Source organism: Mesocricetus auratus, unplaced genomic scaffold (assembly GCF_017639785.1).
Source record: "Mesocricetus auratus isolate SY011 unplaced genomic scaffold, BCM_Maur_2.0 Super-Scaffold_15014, whole genome shotgun sequence".
Classification (NCBI taxonomy): domain Eukaryota; kingdom Metazoa; phylum Chordata; class Mammalia; order Rodentia; family Cricetidae; genus Mesocricetus; species Mesocricetus auratus.
Window position 1 is genome coordinate 17,044,271 of NW_024429186.1, and position 20,238 is coordinate 17,064,508.

The 20,238-nt window shown below is 43.0% G+C and overlaps 1 protein-coding gene across 11 annotated transcripts in view; it reads left to right on the top strand.

Annotated features, from left to right (window-relative positions):
• Positions 1-5,515: 5,515 nt before the first annotated feature.
• Positions 5,516-20,238, top strand: part of Atxn3 (ataxin 3) — a 40,010-nt gene continuing 25,287 nt past the window's right edge. For 6 of the 11 annotated variants that reach the window (XR_005876180.1, XR_005876179.1, XR_005876178.1 and 3 more), the window contains exons 1-5: positions 5,517-5,617; positions 14,548-14,712; positions 14,941-14,985; positions 17,152-17,237; positions 17,627-17,693. Coding sequence is in view for 7 of the 11 variants with exons in the window: in XM_013112218.3 (XP_012967672.1) it covers positions 5,594-5,617; positions 14,548-14,712; positions 14,941-14,985; positions 17,152-17,237; positions 17,627-17,693 (387 nt within the window). In the remaining 4 variants the exon portion in view is untranslated. Of the gene's footprint in view, positions 5,618-5,845; positions 5,869-14,547; positions 14,713-14,940; positions 14,986-17,151; positions 17,238-17,626; positions 17,694-20,238 lie in introns of those variants that run through there. The other 5 variants (XR_005876181.1, XM_005068397.4, XM_040742612.1 and 2 more) reach the window with 5 other exon arrangements.

The window sequence follows — 20,238 nt, forward strand, 5'->3', positions numbered from 1 at the left end:
CATGGCCTTTTGTGTGTATGGATTCCCTCAACATATTTTTTTGCTTTGTTTTAGGCTCTATGTTATAGTATGTACCAGTGCTTCATTTGTCTAATGGCCAAGTGCTCCCTGCAAGGTGTTGTGTGACGTCCTGTAACACTCACTCACCCTACGGGGGCACTAACAACAGACCAAAGAAACTGTTCCATCCAGGTCTAGCTTGCTGAAGCAGTTAAGCTTACTGGGGTTACTTAGGAGCATGGGTAATTCAAAAGCAGCTAAAACACTACAGAGCAACAACTCACAAAAGCTGTGTCTTTGGAGCTCCCTGATGAACATACAGCCACCCACGGAGGGAGTCCTCTCCCTGGTGACTGTTTATTGCCTGCAGAAGCTTGGGGGAGGCTGGTGTCCTGAGAACTCTGTCTCTGGAGTGTGATGAGCTCCTTAGCATGCCTCGTATGCCTCCCTTGTCTGCCTTAGAGAAAATACTAACATGGACAGACCCCGTTGTTTACCCATTTACCAGATGTTTCTACTTTTTATTATTCCTGTATTATACAACAAAACCCTGTTAAAAAAAAAAACAGGTAAGAGAATGAAAACAATAGATGGAATTCCTTCATAATTCACATTGTCAAGTCCAACTGTCCCTGCTTGGAAACTACATTTCATAATTCTGTTTTAGGTAAGATTGAATTTAGAAGTATGATTAGGAATCTAGTACCTAGTTACCACTGATTCTTGTTAGAACACAGGAGACACTTAACACTGTAAAATTTATTAAACTATTTGGTCTGGGGCAATAAAATTAATGCCAGTTAAAAGGTACAATACTCAAGAGGATGGAAACATTTTTGTACAGTCTCACTTAATACACAGACTTAGTGGAGATTGAAGTTGAGGTGTCCATAGTTACAAAGAGCATACCAAAGTGTATGCTACATGATTACTCTTTTAATTTTTACAATTATCTTTATCATTTCTTAACATGTGTTTTGTCTGCATGTACATATGCATATCACTTGCATGCCTACCTGATGCCTGTGGAGGTCGGAAGAGGGCACTGGATCCCCTAGAACTGTAGTTACAGACAGTTGTGAGCCACCTTGTGGGTGCTAAGACCCACTCAGGTCCTCCCAAAGAAAAATGTGCTTAACCACTGGGCAATCTCTCTAGACTTACGTGATTATTCTGACTTAGCAAAACATCTTTATCTCACAAAATTATTGTGATGGTTTCTTTGCACCAATCATTCAATAAAGAATCTGCATTTATTCACTGTTCTGCACCAACCCTTAATAATAAATAAGCATGCTCTTTTGACTTCAGAAGCTACAAGTTTAGTAGCATATAAGGTGACAATCCTGGTGTGGTACAGTGGGCACTTCATACGACATATAAGGTGTATTGGTTGCACAGCTTTCCCTGTGAACTTTCCAAAAGCAAGCAAGCAGTATGACTGGAGAAAGGAATTCAGAAAGAGAAAGTGGGACATGTGGTTGGTGCATCACAAAGGGTGGTTTTAAGGCAATAAGGAGAATAAGCACAATGGGAAGCTACTGAACTGATGTAAAACTTAGGTGACGGTGTGAGACTATCTCCTTATCTAAGATTTAAGGTGAAGTGGGTTGGGGATGTAGCTTAGTTAGTAGACAGCTTACCAAGCATGAACCAATCCCTGGGTTCTGTTTCTATCACCACATAAGCCAGGCATGGTGGTCCACATTTGTAATCCCTGCACTATCAGGAAGAAGTGAAAAAGTTCGAAGTCATCCTGGGCTGCATAACAATCCCAGAGCAACTTGTCCTAGAACCCCCATTTGGAAAGAATCCCAGCACTCAGGAGGCAGGGGTAGGCGGATCTCTGTGAGTTCAAGGCCAGCTTGGTCTACAGAGTGAGTTCCAGGACAGGCTCCAAAGCTACACAGAGAAACCCTGTCTTCAAAAACAAAACAAACAACAGAAAAAAGAAAAAAAAAGAAAAGGTCACTGACAAGGTCATGAACTGGACATATATATATATATATATATATATATATATATATATATATATATATATTTTTTTTTTTTTTTTTTTGGTTTTTCGAGACAGGGTTTCTCTGTGGCTTTGGAGTTGTCCTGGAACTAGCTCTTGTAGACCAGGCTGGCCTCGAACTCACAGAGATCCACCTGCCTCTGCCTCCCAAGTGCTGGGACTAAAGGCGTGCGCCACCAACGCCCAGCCGAACTGGACATATTAAGATGGGATCAATTCATAGTTCTGGCGACTGACTACACAAGAGGTCAAGATGGTCTGCACTACGCAGTGGCCACAGAAACAAGGGGGGAGAGGGTGTGAGAGACTCACAGTATTATTCGAAGACTGACTGGAGGAGGGGCAAGTGCGACAGTGACAGGAAGGGAATGGCAGACGAGTCTCCAGGTCTCCGTGCTATCACCTGAATCAGGTCACCTCCAAAGTTCACAAGTTGAGAGATTTGTATTAGCATTGAGAGGAGGTGCTTTGGCTGTGTATGTGTCCTGTTCATGATAATAGAGCTTTCCTCTGTAGGAGAAGCAAGGGCTCTTAACCATGGAGCCATCTCTCCAGCCCTTCAGCTACCTATTAAGTAGCAAAATGTCCTTATAAAGGAGGCTGACGGTAGCTTGTCTGTCCCCTTTGCTCCTCTGCCACATGAGGACACACAAAAGATACCATCAATGAAAAAAATGAAACCCAAGACATCTGGTCTTCTCCAGCCCTCATCTTGGACTTCACAGCTACTGTAACTGATCAGTAAATCTCTGATGGTAATTTACCCAGTCCAGGTATTTATAGCAGGCCAGCTTCATTTAGTCCCTTCAACAATTGTATCTTAAAAAACAAACCAGAAAACATTTGCATTTTCTTATCAGGTGGCTACATTACCCTGGTTAAGTCACACTTCCTTAAGCATATAGGCTATACCCATGTTGTGTGACACTATTCCTAGGTAACTGTGAACAAACATCTACTCAGAGAACTGAGGGCAGACCAAAGTAAGAATACCACCAAAGTCCAACTTGGTGAACCAATGAGTTTTACTGAGATTACTTACAGGAGCAGAAATGACTCGGCCAACTGCATTGCTAAAAGCCTACTCCAGCATGAAGACAGCTCATGAAAGCTGGAAACATGGGCTGCACTGCACAATTCACAGGCAACTCAAGAGTTTGGAGTGTCCCTTACAGGCAGCTTAGCTGGTCTCCACTTCTTTCAACGTGAGCCTCTCCTAGGCAACTCTGCTTAGAGTGTCTCTTGGTAGTCCTTACTGCTTGTATATGCTTAGGGAGAGAGGAGCCTAGTGAATCTGATTAGTTTCAGGGACTTCCAGAAGCCTCCAATTTGTTTACTTCCTGAGCGTAAGATGCCCCTCTGTAAGTGGGATGTCTTCCCTGTCGTTAGAATATTCTGTGTCCCCACTAGCTTCCTTGCAAGACAGAATGTTTCACCTCCCTTTAGAGTATCCTGCACCCTAAGGAGCTTCCCTCCACTATGGACAGCTTTAGGTCCATTTTAGCTCAAGAGGAAATTGCATACAGAATGTTCAACAAATAATATGGCACCTCCCCTTGAGCAGCTAGCTGGTCTTCATTGAAGTCTTCATTTCCTTATCTCTCACTGCCCTTCTTTTCTTGAACTTGTACTCTCTCACACACACAAAAAAATCTCATCAGAAACAAAACTGAGCAGTCTCTTGTAAGTCTTTATGACCCTGAACTTCCTGGCAGCATCTAACACTGACTGGTCCTTGAAGCATTCTCTCCAGGACTTTCCATTTCAACATTCACCAGCATGTGTAGTCTTCTTGCCTACTGCTCTCTATCTTCAGGGCTTAGCTCTAGATACTCTTTCCAATCTCTTTCTTTTCTCTACATTGAGACAGGGCTTCTCTGGAACTCGCTTTGTAGACCAAGCTGGCCTCAAACTCAATGCAGGTCCACCTGCCTCTGCCTCCTGGCTGCTGGGACTAAAGGCATGAGCTACCATGCCCAGCTAGCTACCTATGTTTTAATTTTTTCTTTATATATTTATACTTTTCGTGTATGAGTGTTTGCCTGCATGTATGTATATGTATCACTGTGCATACCTGGTGCCTTCAGAAGCAATGGATTCCTTGGATCTGGAGTTACCAACTGTTGTGAGCCTCCATGTGGGTGCTGAGAACCCAGGTGCTCTACAAGAGGAGCAAGTGCCCCTAATCATGGGGTCATCTCTCCAGTCCTTTTAAACAGCAAACAACCTACCCTACAGCTCAAACCAGCTTCTATAAACTCTAGACCTGGCATCTACTACTCAACAAAAGCACCTGTATGCTGCACAGGCATTTGAATTTGTTATTCCCAAAATTAAACCTGTGTTCTCTTCCCACGACCTTGCTCGTTCTGCAAAGTGTTTCTATAGGAGTATTACTTAAGTCTTTCTTAACAACACCTTCTTCCCCACTAGATTCTTCTGAGTCTGCTTCCTAATGCTTCAAACTGATCTCTCTCAATCCTCTTAATATTACTGGAGCACTGACCACTATCTTTTCATTTCTCCCAAAATGCCTTCAAGTATTCTGTTCCCCAGGGATCCTCTAATTGCTAATTTGACTCCATATCTCTGTTTTTTTAAAATCTTGAACTGCTTGTCATTGCTTCTTTTTGGGGGGTGGGTGCGCAGGGTTGCCCTATATAACCAGGGCTACAGGCTGGCACATCCCAGCTATTCCTTCCTATACTATCAGGTGCAAGGATTGTAAGAATGAACCTTCGTAACCAGTTTCCTTGCTGACTTTAAAGAACCTAAAATGATTTCACGTGCAAGATCTGCGCCCATCCATCTTGGGCCAATCTTATGCTTAATCTTCATCAATTGCACCCCCCCCCCAACGCTGCCAATGCAAGCGCCTCTCAACGGTTTTGCCTTTTCACTTCCCCATCGATGCTTCCTCCTTCAGAGCCAGAGCACTTACCCGGTGATCTGATACTCATTCCAACCGCCAGAACTATCCTGGACACTGTGCTGTCCCCAATTTCTTCATGCCTCCGTTTCCTCATTTGTATAATATTACAGCAGAAACACATATCAAAAGATGCCGTACTGAACTGCACTCTAGAAGTAGGCTATAAGTCAGCCCTAACTAAATATTAGCTACAGTTTTTTTTTTTTTAACACAAGTACGGGTATTGAGAGAATACCTTTTCTTGAAAGAGGTTTTCAGTGGGAGAGGAAATATTAATTACGCGCAGTTAAGCAGAAAGTACTAAAGAAGGCGGAAAAGAAAACAAGACAAAACCTGGCCGTGAGTATCACCTAGAACCCTAGGTCCAGCCAACCACGGAGCTGAGAAGTTCCTCCGCACGGCAGGCGGCGCCGCTGCACAGCGCACGCTGCGGGAGAACTGACGCCCCGAGGACCCACCGCCCAGGTCACGTGCCCCGCCCTCCCTGGCTCCGCGAGCCGCGTGACGTGCGCCCGCTGTTGTGATTGGTTGACGCGAGGCACGTGAGCAGAGAGGGGCGGACCAGGGTGGAGGGGTGGGACCGGGGGCGGAGCTGCTGGAGGGGGCTGCTCCGCGCCGGGGCCGTTGGCTCCAGACAAATAAACATGGAGTCCATCTTCCACGAGAAAGTGAGTGTGGGCGTTCGGTGGGGAGCGGTGCGGGGCTCAGCGGCGGGCGTGGGGAGCAGCATCGTCGTCTCAGGAACTCAGGGCGGGGCCCGAGCGCCCCCAACCGGACCTGCCTGGGTGAGGGGCGCTTCCTGCCTCCTCCCGGTGGCTCCGCTCGGGAAGCCTCCCACATGCGCCCCCAGCGCCCTCGCCCCAGAGGACCGGGCGGGTAACCAGGGCTTGTCGGGCATTTCGGGCGTTTCGGTCGGACGGTAGGCGCGGGCGTTCCTTCTTCACTTGCCACGCCTTTTCGGGTTTCTACTCTTCTAGGGTCTAGTCTAGCGAGTGGCTTCTCCACACCTGGTAGACCCTTCCCAATTCCACCCACGCCCCCTGACCTATCCTCTGGCAGAATCAACTTTCTCTTCAACTCAGTTCTATAATGGAATGTCCCATGCATTTAGATCTTGATGATCTATCCCACGTCCTTCTGCAGTTGTTACAGTGGCTCTCCCATTGACGGGCCTGACACTTAGGAAGTAGGAAACCCCGGAGTCCCTAAGGGAAGTCGTCATAAGAGTTTTTATTACGGGATGTTTGGGTTTGGTTTGCTATCCCATCTTTCCGGACTAGGAGGACAGCTTTGTTTTTGGGCATTATGGAATAGATTAGAGTCTTTTTTCTGTGTGATCCGGTTAGTTTCTTCCTCGCCTTAATTCCTAAGTGACTACGCTTAAAAGTATTGTTGTGACACCTTGAGAAACTGGTCTTTGCTCGCATACAATTATTAAGTCATTTGGGTGTTCCTCGGACAACTTTAGGTTTGGAGAGGGTTGCTAGTTGAGGCTATTGTTTAGTAGGAGCAAAAGGGCTTTGTTTATCGAGTACTTGAAAATGAGCTTTTATTCAAGGCATGTATAGTTTATGCACCACAAAGGAAAAACAAAAGTGATGTAAATCTAAGAAATCGTTCAATGAAGTGAGAAGACATTTCCGAATGTTTTGGAACTGGAACAAGTTAGTTTGCGACAAGATCTCTTATCGCCAGCACTGGCTCCAGACTCTCCATCTTCCCCGTCCTCCTCTCTCTGCCTCCTGAGTGCTGGGATTACAGCTGCGTGCCATGACAACTCCTAGCATGTCCCACTCCCCATACATTTGTTGTTATTTTTCCAAAGGCTTTGCCATAGAACCCATTTGAAATGTGGTAGACTTTGAACACTTGATACACTGCTTCGTGAGACTCCTGCCGTGCATGCTTTTAAAAAGCATTTTATTACTGTCTTGTGTATGATATGTGTGTGTACTGCTGTGAAGGTCAGGACAACTTTATAAAGTCGATTCTCTCCTTTCAGGAGAGATGGATTTCAGGGATCTAACTTGGGCTTTTATACACTGAGTCATCTTTGGGACACTTGGTGCATTAAAAAGTATTTTCGTATGGTTGTTTTGCCTTTGTGTGTGTCTATGTGTTCCTGGTGCCCACTGAAGTCGGACGATCCCCTGGAACCGGAGTTGTAGAGGGTTGTGAGCAGTAATGTAGGTGTTAGGAATTGAGTCTGGGTCCTCTGGAAGAGCAGCCAGTGCTCTTACCTGTTGAGCATCTCTCCAGCCCCCACAATCCCTTCTTTACAATATTGATTGTTCTTCCTTTGAGCTGATTTCAGTGGAGGTCGAGTGCTTGCTGTGTAAGCATGAAGACCCCAGTTCAGATCTCCAGCTCATTTCCACTTCCCCAGCACTGCAGTTACAAATGGGTACCACCATGCTTGGCTTTTTAAATGGGGATTCTGGGGCTTGAACTCAGACCTAAAGCTACTATGGCAAGCACCTTACTGTCTGAGTTGTCTCCCCAGTCCTAAAGAGTACATTTGCTTTTCTTATCAACTTAATGTCCATAGCAAATGAACGTTTAGTAAAGCCAAGGCATATTTCAAGAGAATGTACCTGGAGCTATAGGTTATGAATCATAGAAGAGGCCATTCTGGGAATATTTGAGCATAAATGCTATTTTCCAGAGAATTCTTTTCCCTTCCTTAACTTGTCTTTAGTTAGAGAATCATCCAGAGATGACTTCAACCACTTCTAGGCATTAATTTTACACTTGCCCCTTTGAGTATTTATTATTAAGTTAGACTATAAAAAAGTTATCAGCCAGGCATGGTGGTGGTACAAGCCTTTAATCCCAACACCTGGGAGGTAGAAGCAGACAGATCTCTATGAGTTCAAGGCCAGCCTGTTTATACAGTGAGTTCCAGTGAGTCTGGGCTAGGTAGAGAGATCCTGTCTCAAAAGCAAAACAACAAAAATAAAATAAAATAAAAGCAGTTGTCTACTGGTAGATCTCCAATTGGAAATAATATGTGAATGAATGGAGTTAAGCAGATGCTATGTGCCTTTAATCTCAGCTACTCAGTATGCTGAGACAGTAGGATCACCAGAATTCCTGACCTGAGTAAGACCCTGAATAAGTGCATATAGGTGGGGGAGAGAGTTCCTTGAGCATCTAAAACAGTGGTTCTCAGCCTGTGGGTCGCAACCCTTTGGAGGTCCAATGACACTTTCACAGGGGTCGCCTAAGATCATCTGTGTATTAGATATTTGTATTATGATTCATTATAGTAGCAAATTACTGTTATGAAGCAGTAGCGAAAATAATGTTGTGGTTGATGGAGTAACTGTATTAAGGGGTCACAGTATTAGGAAGGTTGAGAACCACTGCTCTAAGAGGTATGTAGTTCTATTTATTTAAAGGATACAACTTTCTGTAAGTTTTTAATTTTTTTTTTTATTTTAGGACAGGGTTCACTGTGTAGCTCTGACTGGCCTGGAACTTGCTTTGTAGACCAGGCTATTCTTGAACTCACAAAAATCTGACTGCCTCTCCCTCCCAAGTGTTGGGATTCAGGTCACACACCACCATGCCTAGCCTCTAAATATTTGAAGCCTTTGCAGACCATATGTGTATATCTCTGTCACAAAGTCTCATTTATGTATGTTTCTATTCCCTAAATTCTCTATTTTTTGTATAAAATATAGTTTTTAGCTCTTGTAGAAGACTGAACTTGGTCCTATGAGTTAGAGTTTACCATGTCCTATCTTTAATAGTAAATTATCAATGCCAGCTGCTTTCCTGGATGTGATGCTTGGTTGTTGCTCTTAATGTTGCTTTTTAGTCTGGTGCCTGTATTCTGCCACCTTTGTTAGTGCTTTCAGCACTGGCTCCATTCAGTGCAGTCTGTATCTGTACTTTGAATGTCATGCGAACTGGGATTGCCATGCACAAGAAGACAGAAGAGATGCTGAGCATCTATTGTACCCTTTTGTGATTGCCAGCTCTTAGTGATATTCAGGATATGTGGGGTTCAGAGAAAGCCTAATTCCAAATAATTGATTTGAGGAAATGGTAACAGGTTTTGAAAGCTTTGCCTGGGTTTGAACTCCGGATCTGCCACTTGCTACTTGTAGGATTCTGGATAAGTTACTTATTACCTCTGTAGTTTTCTTTTTTTGCCTCTGTATTTAATGACACACATTAGCTGCCTCAAAGTCACACATGCTAAGAAGATGTCCAGAAGTCAGAATTGCAGAAATGGTGGCTACTGCTGCTATCCTTGTGTTTGCTGAACCTCATACTAAATAAGGGGCAGATGAGGTCTGGGAGTGTAGATCAGTGGTAGATCACTTACTTAAAATGACCAAGGGAGCATTCTCCAGCATAAAGCAAAAATGAAGGAATAGGCGAGCACTATGCATTAAAGAGGTTGTGACAATAAACATTGTGGCTGTGATTTGAGCTCTAAGCCAGCACTTACCCATGTAGAAAGACCAGTCCACTACTGGTCCATTTCTGAGAGCACCATTAGGGTTGTATGTTTTATATTATAGTTAATACTGTCACTGGGGTTTTACCTAGTTTCAGGTTGAACCCAAAAACCCGGGGTGTGGCTTGGTTACAGTTCCCTTTTGTGATTTTATAGACTATCTTGGTAGAAGTGGAAATGTAATGTGTTCATCTTCTGGGCCCAACACAGCAAAATATGGACCCCAAATCATAGAAATTTGGTAGCAAAGTGAATTTCTCTTCTACTTGGGTGAAATACTTAAAAGTGTTACATTTTATTGCATTGTATGTATCATGGTGTTCCATGCATGCTACAGTGTACAAGTGGAGGTCAGAGGGCAATTTGGTGGGAGGTGATTTGGTGAGAAGTGGTCCTCTTCTCCCACCATGTGGGTCCTGGGCATTGAGCTCCAGTCTTGATGATCACAGCAAACAGACATTTGCCTCTTGAGCCATCTTGTCAACTCCCCACTTGGGTAAAACCCTGATTACAAAGAGGTGACAGGCTAACTTGGGCAGTGGCAACAAGACAGAAAAATGCCTGGTCAGAGGTGGAGATAAATAAATTTTTGGTTCATATGTCAGTCTATGGCAGTATGATTTTTGAATTGATTTGAACAATTTGTTTTTTTATTCCATTAATCATACTAGAAGTATAGAGAGCATATTTCCGGTAACAGTACTATTTTACCTGGTCAAGGTTTGATTTTAAGTGCTTATTTTTAATTTTTTAGGAACTGGGGATGCAACTCAGGCTTGAGGTTTTATCTATCCTCAGTATCACATAAACTGGGCATAATGAGACACATACTTTTGTTTTTTTTAAAGACTTCATCATTTTTATTTTATGTGTATGAGTGCCTACATGAATCAGAGTGCACCATGTGCATACTGTGACTGAGGAGGTCAGGAGAGGGCATCAGGTCTCTTAGGGCTAGAATTACAGCTGATTGTGAGTTCCCCCATCGATGCTAGGAACCAAACCCAAATTCTCTGCAAGAATAGCAAGTGTTGTTACCTGCCGAGCCTTTGCTCCTGCCTCCAAAACTCCAATCGTTTAGTGGCAAGAATTTTTATCAAAATTTTTGATGTTACTATTTCTGTATATTAAATATCGTTACCAGGTGACTAGGGAGATGGCTCAGTGATTATGAGCACTGGCTGCTCTTCAGAGGACCCAGGAGTCCCAGAAACCATATGATGTCTCAACCCTTTGCAACTCTAGTCACAGAAGAGTCAACCTCTTCTTCTGGTCTCCTTGAATGCCAGGCATGTACATGATGCAGACATACATGCAGGCAAAACACCTATACATATAAAAATAAAAATATCTTTAAAGAATATGGTAACTGTAGTTTTAGAGCCCTACACTGAAAAAAAAAAAAACAAAAACAAACAAACAAAAAAGAGCCCTGCACTGAAGCGAATTGCCTAGCAGTAGGACTGAAGATTGCATCACAGCTGCTTCCCCAAATTGAGTGTCTGGTCACTATGTTAGATTCTTCTTGATTTCTTTTCTTTTTGAGATGGGATCTCACTATGTAGGAACTCACGGAGATGCACCTGTCTCTGCCTCCTGAGTGCTGGGATTAAAGGTATGCACTGCCATGCCTGGTCTTGTCTGAATGGTTTTGCTTATTTGTTTTGTTTGTTTGTTTTTTGAGACAGTGTTTCTCTGTGTTAGCCCTAACTGTCCTGGAACTTCCTCTGTAGACTAGGCTGGCCTTGAACTAACTCATAAACATTCCTGTCTCCCGAGTGCTGGGATCAAAGGTGTGCAGAACATCCCTGGTATGCACCACCACCACCTGGCCTTGTCTGCATTTTTTTTTTTTTTTTTTTTTTTTTGGTTTTTTCGAGACAGGGTTTCTCTGTGGCTTTGGAGGCTGTTCTGGGACTTGCTCTTGTAGACCAGGCTGGCCTCGAACTCACAGAGATCCGCCTGCCTCTGTCTCCCAAGTGCTGGGATTAAAGGCGTGCGCCACCAACGCCCGGCCTGCATGTTTTAAAGTAAGTATGTCATACATAAGAACACGAGTCATGAATGTGCAGTCAAGGAAGCACACATGGAAACAGCCCTAAGATGAAATCACTGACTTCTTCCCTACTTCCTCTCAGTCCCCTTAGAGGAAAACTAACCCTCAATGCTTGCTTAATTCTGCCATTCATTGCAGATTAAGAGATTAATTTTGTCTATTTGTAAGCTCTTTCCATCTTTATTATTGTTGTGTGTCTCTGCATGACATGCTGTATGGATGGACACAGGTACCACTGTGCATGGAGAGAGATCAGAGGAAAGCTTTGTGCAATGTTCTCTTCTATTTTAAATAGGTTCCAGGGATGGAACTCGGGTCACTAGGCTCCTCTCCCACCTGTACTTTTGTTGTCTTTGTTTGTGGGTGGTAGTGGAGATCGAACCCAGGGGCTTACATACACTAGCTACATCCTTAGCTCTGGTGTCTACTTTTTTTAGTGTTGTGTGTTTTTTATTTTTTTAAAAGTATTTGAGAGATTCATCCACATTGTTGTAGTTACTTGTATTTAATTTACTTTCATTCTTATATACTGTTCTTTTGTAAATATAGTTTTGTGATCTAAACTGCTTTTGGGTGCTTTCCAGTTTGGAAGCATACAAGTAGTGCTTTGGTGAGTGCGTTTGCAGTGTCTGTGTGTAACCACAGGGCACACAGATGGTGAGCTCTGGTAAAGATGAAGGTTACTGGAGAATGCTTTCTTGAGGTTATACTCAACTCCTGTGACAACCATTTCCTGTACTTCTAAACCTCTCTGCTGTAGTAGCCAATCCAGAGACTGGATAATAGTAACTCATTGTGAATTTTCTTTTATAAAAATACATTTTTTAGCTAGGTGTGGTGGTGCATGCCTTTAATCCCAGCACTTGGAGGCAGAGGCAGAGTCTATGAGTTCGAGGCCAGCTTGGTTTACATAGTGAGTTCCAGGCCAGCCAGGACTACAAAGTGAGACCTTGTCTGAAAAACAACAAAAAACGTTTTTAGGCCCTGGAAAGATAGCTCAGCAAGGAAAGCACTTACCACCAGTCCTTATAACCTGAGTTCGGCCCTTGGGACTCACATTGTGCAAGGAGAAAATTGAATTCTTTAAGTTGTCCTCTGCATTCCCTCCAGCCAATCAATCAATAAATATACTTAAAAATAATTTTTTGTTGTTTGTGTGTGTGTGTGTGTGTGTGTGACATGCATGTTAGTGCTGGCATGCAGATGGCGAGGTGTGCATGTGGAGGCCAGAGGGCAAGTACCCCGGAGTCATTCTCTCTTTCTACAGTTAGTATCTGGGATTGACAGCGGGCACCTTTACCTGCTAAGCCACCTCTTGTCCTGTGTTACGGTTTTGATACACATTTCCCTGCCGACTAAAGAAGTTGAGATTTTTTTAGCCTCTTGACTGCCTTGTGAAATGTTTGCATTTGTTTTTTTGGGGGGGGTTTCGAGACGGTTTCTCTGTGGCTTTGGAGGCTGTTCTGGAACTAGCTTTTGTAAACCAGGCTGGTCTTGGAACTCACAGAAATCTGCCTCTCTCTGCCTCCTGAGTGCTGGGATTATAGGTGTGCGCCACCACTGCCCGGCATGTTTGCATTTTCAAAAGGGTACAAGTAGAACATCTGCATGTCTCTGCCTGGTGTTGGGGTATTCAGTGGAAGTTGCTCCTAGCAGTAGATGGACAGTAGAAGGAAACGAGGCAGAGACAAAGAATTGTGTTGCCGTGTGACTGCACCTTGAAGGGATATGTGACCAGCTCCAAGCCACCCTGGGCAGCCTTCCTTGACAGACTATGAACATAAGCTTGTCCTAGCTGTGTGTCAGATGCAAGCTCTCTGAACTCTGCCTTCCTCATGGTGGACATGTGTACTGTATCTACTTCAGCTGTTACGTTTTGTTTCTATAACCTTGATTCATCAGGGGGAAAGTGCATCCTGTAAGATGTTCTTTGGAGTCATCATTTGACATGTAACATAGCTCAGACCACGGGGCATGATGCCTGGCAGGTTGAGTTCATTAGGCCTTGTTTGCCCTTAGAGAGCCAGAGTTAACAGAGGAAACATTCTCTGCCTTTGCCTCCCAGAAGGCAGACTTAGGGTCTGTGTTCACTGGACTCATCCACTCTTAGGAAAGCAACACTGTTAAGAACAGAGGAGAGGCCAGGCGGTGGTGGCGCACGCCTTTAATCCTAGCACTCGGGAGGCAGAGGCAGGCGGATCTCTGTGAGTTCGAGGCCGGGCTGGACCAACAGCCTCCAAAACAATACAGAGAAACCCTGTCTCGTAAAAACAAAACAAAACAAAACAAAAAAAAAAAAAAAAAAAAGAACAGAGGAGAGATAAGAAGACTGCTCAGTGTCAGGCTGCTTGGATTTGGTCAGTTGGGTTCCAGTTGTGTATGAAAGCCAGCTAACTAGAAGCCACTGAGCTTGTGGGATGATGCACCCACCTTCCAGGAGAGGATGCTAAGGACTCCTTAGGGAGCTAAACTTGGCTGCAGTTCCTCTTGCTAGCCTGTCCACTCATGGGCATGAGCTGTCATCAGCTTGGCACAGTTCTCTTTCCTATGTGCAACATGGAATGAGTCTTCAAAGTCAGCCTATGAGAGCTGCAGCTCTAGAGCTGCGGGTCTTACCCTGAGACAGAATTGTTCCTACTTCCACCAGTTCCTGGGCTTGAAAGGACAGACTTTTAAGGTCAGAGAGCAACTAACTGTTAAAAGAATGAATGTTCTAGGAGATAACACTCCCCTTTTGCAGTAGTAATTTGTCGTGGAATCTCCAAAGACAAATTCTTGCAGGTACTGAAACATTCAAAAGGCCAAATGTTTTTATAGGGTCACTTTTAGGCTTATATGAGATGGGGTAGATGAAGTTATACTGCAAATCATTCTTCATTTTTGTTCCTGTAGTTAAATAGCTGTAAAATAAGTGTGGACAAATGAAAATGCATATGCCTGTAAAATCAGGTTTGCCTAAGGCTAATAATGTCTGCTTGACTGTATTAAAAAGTTATCATTATGTTTTTAGAAGATACTATATAGATCCACTTAATAAATCACATTTCAATTTATTCTTTTGGAAACACTAGCAAGAAGGCTCACTTTGTGCTCAGCATTGCCTGAATAATCTATTGCAAGGGGAGTATTTTAGCCCCGTGGAGTTATCCTCAATTGCACACCAGCTAGATGAAGAAGAGAGGATGAGGATGGCGGAAGGAGGAGTTACTAGTGAAGACTATCGCACGTTTTTACAGGTACTGATTTCAGAATCACCAAATCCTGTTTTATTTTTAACATGTGGGTGCTCTTTAAAGGAGGATGAGCCATTCTCCCCATCGGAGTCTGACTTGTTAATTATAACTCTGCTCTTCACTTGGTAAATGGGACTGTACAGCGTGTTCTTGTAAATGTGCACACTAATGACAGTTTTTAATCCTTTCCCCATCCCTCTCTGCCCACAACTGCCCATGAACATTGAACAGCAGCCTTCTGGAAATATGGACGACAGCGGCTTTTTCTCTATTCAAGTAAGTAGTTCAGAGTGTGTGTGAAATGCTGCCTCGTTTTCAGCGCTGCTGTGCTCACACTCAGTTTGTGGTTGATGTGGCATAGCCTGGCACAGCTTTTAATGTAAGCCTTCAGGAGTTCCCTCAGAAACTGTATGTGCTCCAGAGTGCTGTACATAGAGAGATGAACATTAGGACTGTAGACTCTTCATTTAGAACAGGGCTTTGGTCGCTTGCTTGCCTAGGACAGGCAGGGTCTCACTCTGTAGTCCTGGCTGGTCTGGAACTTGTGTTCATCTTCCTGTCTGTGTCTCCAGACTGCGATTTGTAGGCGTGTGCTACCATACTCTATAACAGGGCCTTTAAAAATCAGTTTCTGAGAGAGATGCTTAATTTGTATGTAGGTGCTAATAGCTTTAATTCTAGTAATTTACAGTGCTTCAAACTTCTTATCTCTGGTCCATCTGAGAAATTGCAGTGGCTTGCAGCCTTCTATATGAGTCATCCTATGGGATTGGCTTCCTGTAGTGCCTCTGTGGCTTCTGATCTGTGTGGTAATTTGTGGCCCTTTTGTTTGTTTGCTTTGTTTTGTTTTTTTCGAGACAGGGTCTCTCTGAATTTGTGGCCTGTTTGGAGGGTGAGATTGGGTTTGGCTCTCAGGCCTCACACAAGCTCAAAGTCTACCCCTGAGCCCTGTCCCATTAGGCTCCATTTTAATTCTGTGGTGGTTTATTTTTTTATAGTGCTGGGGATCATATTTAATGTTTAGTCACATACTGAACAAATATTCTTCCCTAGAGAAAACCTCTAGCCCTGAGGTTAGTTGTATGTGTTTGTTTGTTGTTTGTGTTGCTTTGTAGCCTAGCCTGGTCTTTAACTTCCCAGAGTTCTGCTTTGGCCTCTCAGGTGCTGGAATTGCAGTCAGGAACCCCCATGCCTACCTTAATTCATATGCTTGTGGGGTCTTTTATCTATGGGTCTTTCATGTGAGGAGGGTTGTCCAGATTCGTTCAGAGTCTCCAGTAGAGATGTATTTCTGCAAGTATTTTTCTTATAAATTCCTTCTGCTACCATCCTGGAGTCCTCATTCTCTAGCACTTGGACCCAGCGCTCGCTTGCCGAGAGCGTAGGTCAACGGTGGCACAGCCCCTGCCGTCTCCTGTGTGTGTGGCACTGCTTACACTTGCTGCTCCATTGCACTTGTGTTTGCTCGGAGTTACTACACAGAGCTTGTTTCTTTGTTGTCCACCTGAGAAGACAGGTAGAACATTTTCTGAAATTTCTCTCCGTTTTTTTTCAGTTTGCAATAATCAAGTTTGACTTTTTGTTCATGACCACAAAAGTCTAAAATATATCAAACCTTCTTTTTAAATATTTACTTTTATTTGAATATGTGTATGTGGGTATGTGTACATGAGTACTTTGTCTGCGGAGGCCAGAAGAGGGCATTGGAGTCCTGGAGCTGAAATTATTGGTGGTTGTGAGCCCCCTCACATGGGTGCTGGGAACTGAACTTTGGTCCTGTAAGAGCAGTATGCACTGTTGACCACTTAGTCACCTCTTCAAACCTTTCTTTGAAGTCTCCAGGGAGAACTTACTTTTATAAGCCTATGGTCACTGCCATTGCAGGTGAGTGTATGTAGTGGACCAGTTTTACAAACAGCACCCACAGATGGAATGTGCTTCTGGATAACTGAGAGTTTTATCTGTGAATTGTGTGGTTTTCTGACACTTCTTGGAAGCCTAGTATGGAAAGCACTCTTTTCAAATGTCGTAGGGGCTGTAGAAGACTTTGCATTTAAGAATGCTTGATGGTATTTCAGAGGACCGGTTCAGTTCCCAGCAGCCACACTATCTTACAACAGCCTGTAACTCCATGTATGGCAGCTGACTTCTGGCCTTCACAGGTGCTCATACAATGGTCTCGTTGTCACTCAGACACACTGATATGCTTAAATAAAAACAATAAAAGTAAATCTTTAAAAAACAGCAATGAATAAAATTAAATTCATATGTATATATTCATTATGGGTTTAGTGGGGTTTCATGGGGACATAATTTTAAAAAACAATATCCTCCTCACAGTTTATTTATGCAGTACAGTTGCTTACACAGTTAATGTAGCTGTGCTACTTAATTCGGACTTGCAGGTTTGGTTCATGAAAAGTTGCTGTTTTCTTTTGACAGGTCATAAGCAATGCCTTGAAAGTCTGGGGTCTAGAATTAATCCTGTTCAACAGTCCAGAGTACCAGAGGCTCAGGATTGACCCTATGTAAGGTTCTTTCCTACATTTCTTTACTTAAACTTGATTTTAAAGCTGTAGTTTCTGAATGAGGACGAATCCATCACAAATTTCTTAGTTTTGATCCCGCATTTGATGCTCTTGGTCTTCACTGTGTCACCTTTCGGGTAGCCTCGAGCAGCAGCCTTCTGATCAGTGTCAGTGGTGGCATTGACCCGAGTGGTGTGGAGGCTTTGGGGCATAACATCAGTAATCTCCTGTGGAAAATGCATAGTTATGTAATTTTAATTTTTTAGAATCAGTAACACTTAAGTGTAACTATATCCTACCTGATAGAAATTTTATAGTACTTGCTAGTGTATATATCTCATAATATCCCAGCTTAACACTATTAACAGTATACATTTTGTCTTTTCTAGAAATGAGAGATCCTTTATATGCAATTATAAAGAACACTGGTTTACAGTTAGAAAATTAGGAAAACAGGTAATATTTCTTCTCCTTTCTTGTTCTTTTATCCCACTCTATCTTCGTTTTAAATTAAAGTGCAAGTGATTGATGTCTTCAGAATGAAGCCCAGGGTCCCATGCACTCAGTCTGAGCTTTGCCTCAATTCAACAATGAAAACTGAGTCTCTTAAGAGAAGATAATCAGAGACTGGGCAGTGGTGGCTGACAGCCTCCAAAACAATACAGAGAAACCCTGTCTTGTTAAAAAAAAAAAAAAGGAGAGAGAAGATAATCAGTTTTTCTTGAGATTTTTAAAATAAAAATCATACAAGTTACATTATAATAAAAATTCCGTATTTAAAACAATACATATGTGGTTACTATTAAGTATGTTTTCTTGTGACGATACGTGTTTAGCACAGTTGTAACAAAGCCTGAAATGTCAGGAATAAGCAAAACATTTAACAGTTGGCATTAGTAGGATTATTCAGGGGATTCCACTGTGCAGTAGCATATACATCTGCATAAAAACACCATTGGCCAGGCTTTTGGAAGAAGCAGTCGTGTCAAGTTCTTAGAAGAATGTTAAACTTGGATAAGGGTTATTAGAAAGCAGCTCATGCAGTGAAAGGTAATGAACTGCGAATGCACAAGCCGCGTGGATGAGTCTCAGCAATGGGTACTAGATAGTGACAGACAGTAGACCGACAGTGCTTGTGTAGGACTGGGGACGGAGAGAGGGAACACAAGAGAAAGGCTCCAGGCGGGTCAAGAGCCTGGACTCTGATGAATGTGCTCACTCTCGTGTTCATGTTGATGGTTTAAGTGGGCTATTACAAATGTTTTTTAAAATGACTAATTGCAAAAAAGAAAAAAGGCAGGTTGTAATAAAAGTGAGTGCAGTTTATCCCAAGTACAGTGGCCCATGCCTGTGACTCAACACTCAGGAGACTGACCTAGGAAGACCTTGAGACCAGCCTGGACTACATACATACTGAAACCCTCAAGAGAGGCAGGAGGAGAGACAGCAGTTTACTTTATGATAGTTATGCCTCAATAAAGCTGCTTTTTCATTTTTTAAATAAAAGGCAAAATTTCCAAGTGCGGTGGTACACACCTTTAATCCCAACAGAGACAAGAAGATCTTTGAGTTTTAGGCCAGCCAAAGCCACATAGTGAGATTCTGTCTTAAGAATAAATAAATTACATTAAACGCCAAAAGAAACAATACATTGAACCTGGTTATGTGGCTCAGTGGGTGTGATCTTACTGCTCTTGCAGAGGATCTGGGTTTGGTTCCTAGAACCCACATGGTGCCTCACAACAGACTGTAACTCCAGTTCTGTAGAAGCCAGTGTCCCTTCTGACCTCTGTGGGCACCAGGGCATGTGCATGCTGAACATGCACACATAAACATAAAATAAGTATTTAAAAGGAAAGGACACTGTGTGTATATATATATATGTATGTATGTATGTATGTATGTATGTATGTATGTGTGCATGTGTGTATGTATGTATGTGTATTTTTTTTCTTTTTTAAGTAAACTGTACTGTTAGCTGTTAACTGGGCCATCTGGAAGCAGCCCAGTCCTCAGTGGTACTGTAGACCATTGGCAGGGTGTGTGCTCATAACAAGCACCAGGTCCTAGGTTCAGTCTTATGCTCCAAAAACTAAGGGAAAAGCAGGGTTTGCATTCTCTGTGAGGTGTGTGCAGAGCAGGTAAGGAGATGTGTAGTAGTCTAGAGATGAACCGGGACAGGAATCACCTCTGGGAAGCTTGACCTCCTCCCTCCCAACTGTTGAGGGTTTATTTGTCCCTTTAGAAAGTTAGAACCAAGGTTATTTTTCTGAATAAAGTAACCACTGGATTTTTAAGTTCTAGATATTTAAAAGTCAAGCAGTTTTGTAGTGATTTGTAAAACATTGTTTTGAGCTTTTTATGTTTTTTTATTCTTTTCGAAGTTTTTACATTTTGAACTGTTTTAGACAGTTACAGATGATGGCCAGTATGGGTATGTTGGTCCTTGAGTCTGATTTATGTTCTTGTTTAAGAACAGATTTTTTAACTATGTGTTTCCAGCACTCAGGAGGCAGAGGCTTGGTTGATTTGTGAGTTCTGAGGCTAGCCTCTGGCCCCTGTGTAAAGAAAGAAATGATTGGAACAAGTTCTCTGGCGTGTATCAAAATACTGGAAGATAGTTGTGCATGGAACTAAGCATGAGTTTGGAACCTTTTTGCATTTTTCTGTTTAAGGGCACCTCCGAAGTTGTGACTTAATGCTGTTAGCCACAGGCAGTGGTAGCTAGAGGTCTTTTTAAAAATGAAACAGTGATTATAAATTCTATTCCCATGATGTCTACCTTTTAAAAATTGTAGTCTTTGGCTGGGCATTGGTGGCACACGTCTTTAATCCCAGCACTAGGGAGACAGAGGCAGGCGGATCTCTGTGAGTTCGAGGCCAGCCTGGTCTACAGAGCTAGTTCCAGGATAGCCTCCAAAACAATATGGAGAAACCCTGTCTCAAAAAACCAAAAACAACAACAACAACAAAAAATTGGAGTCTGTGGACCAAATGAAAA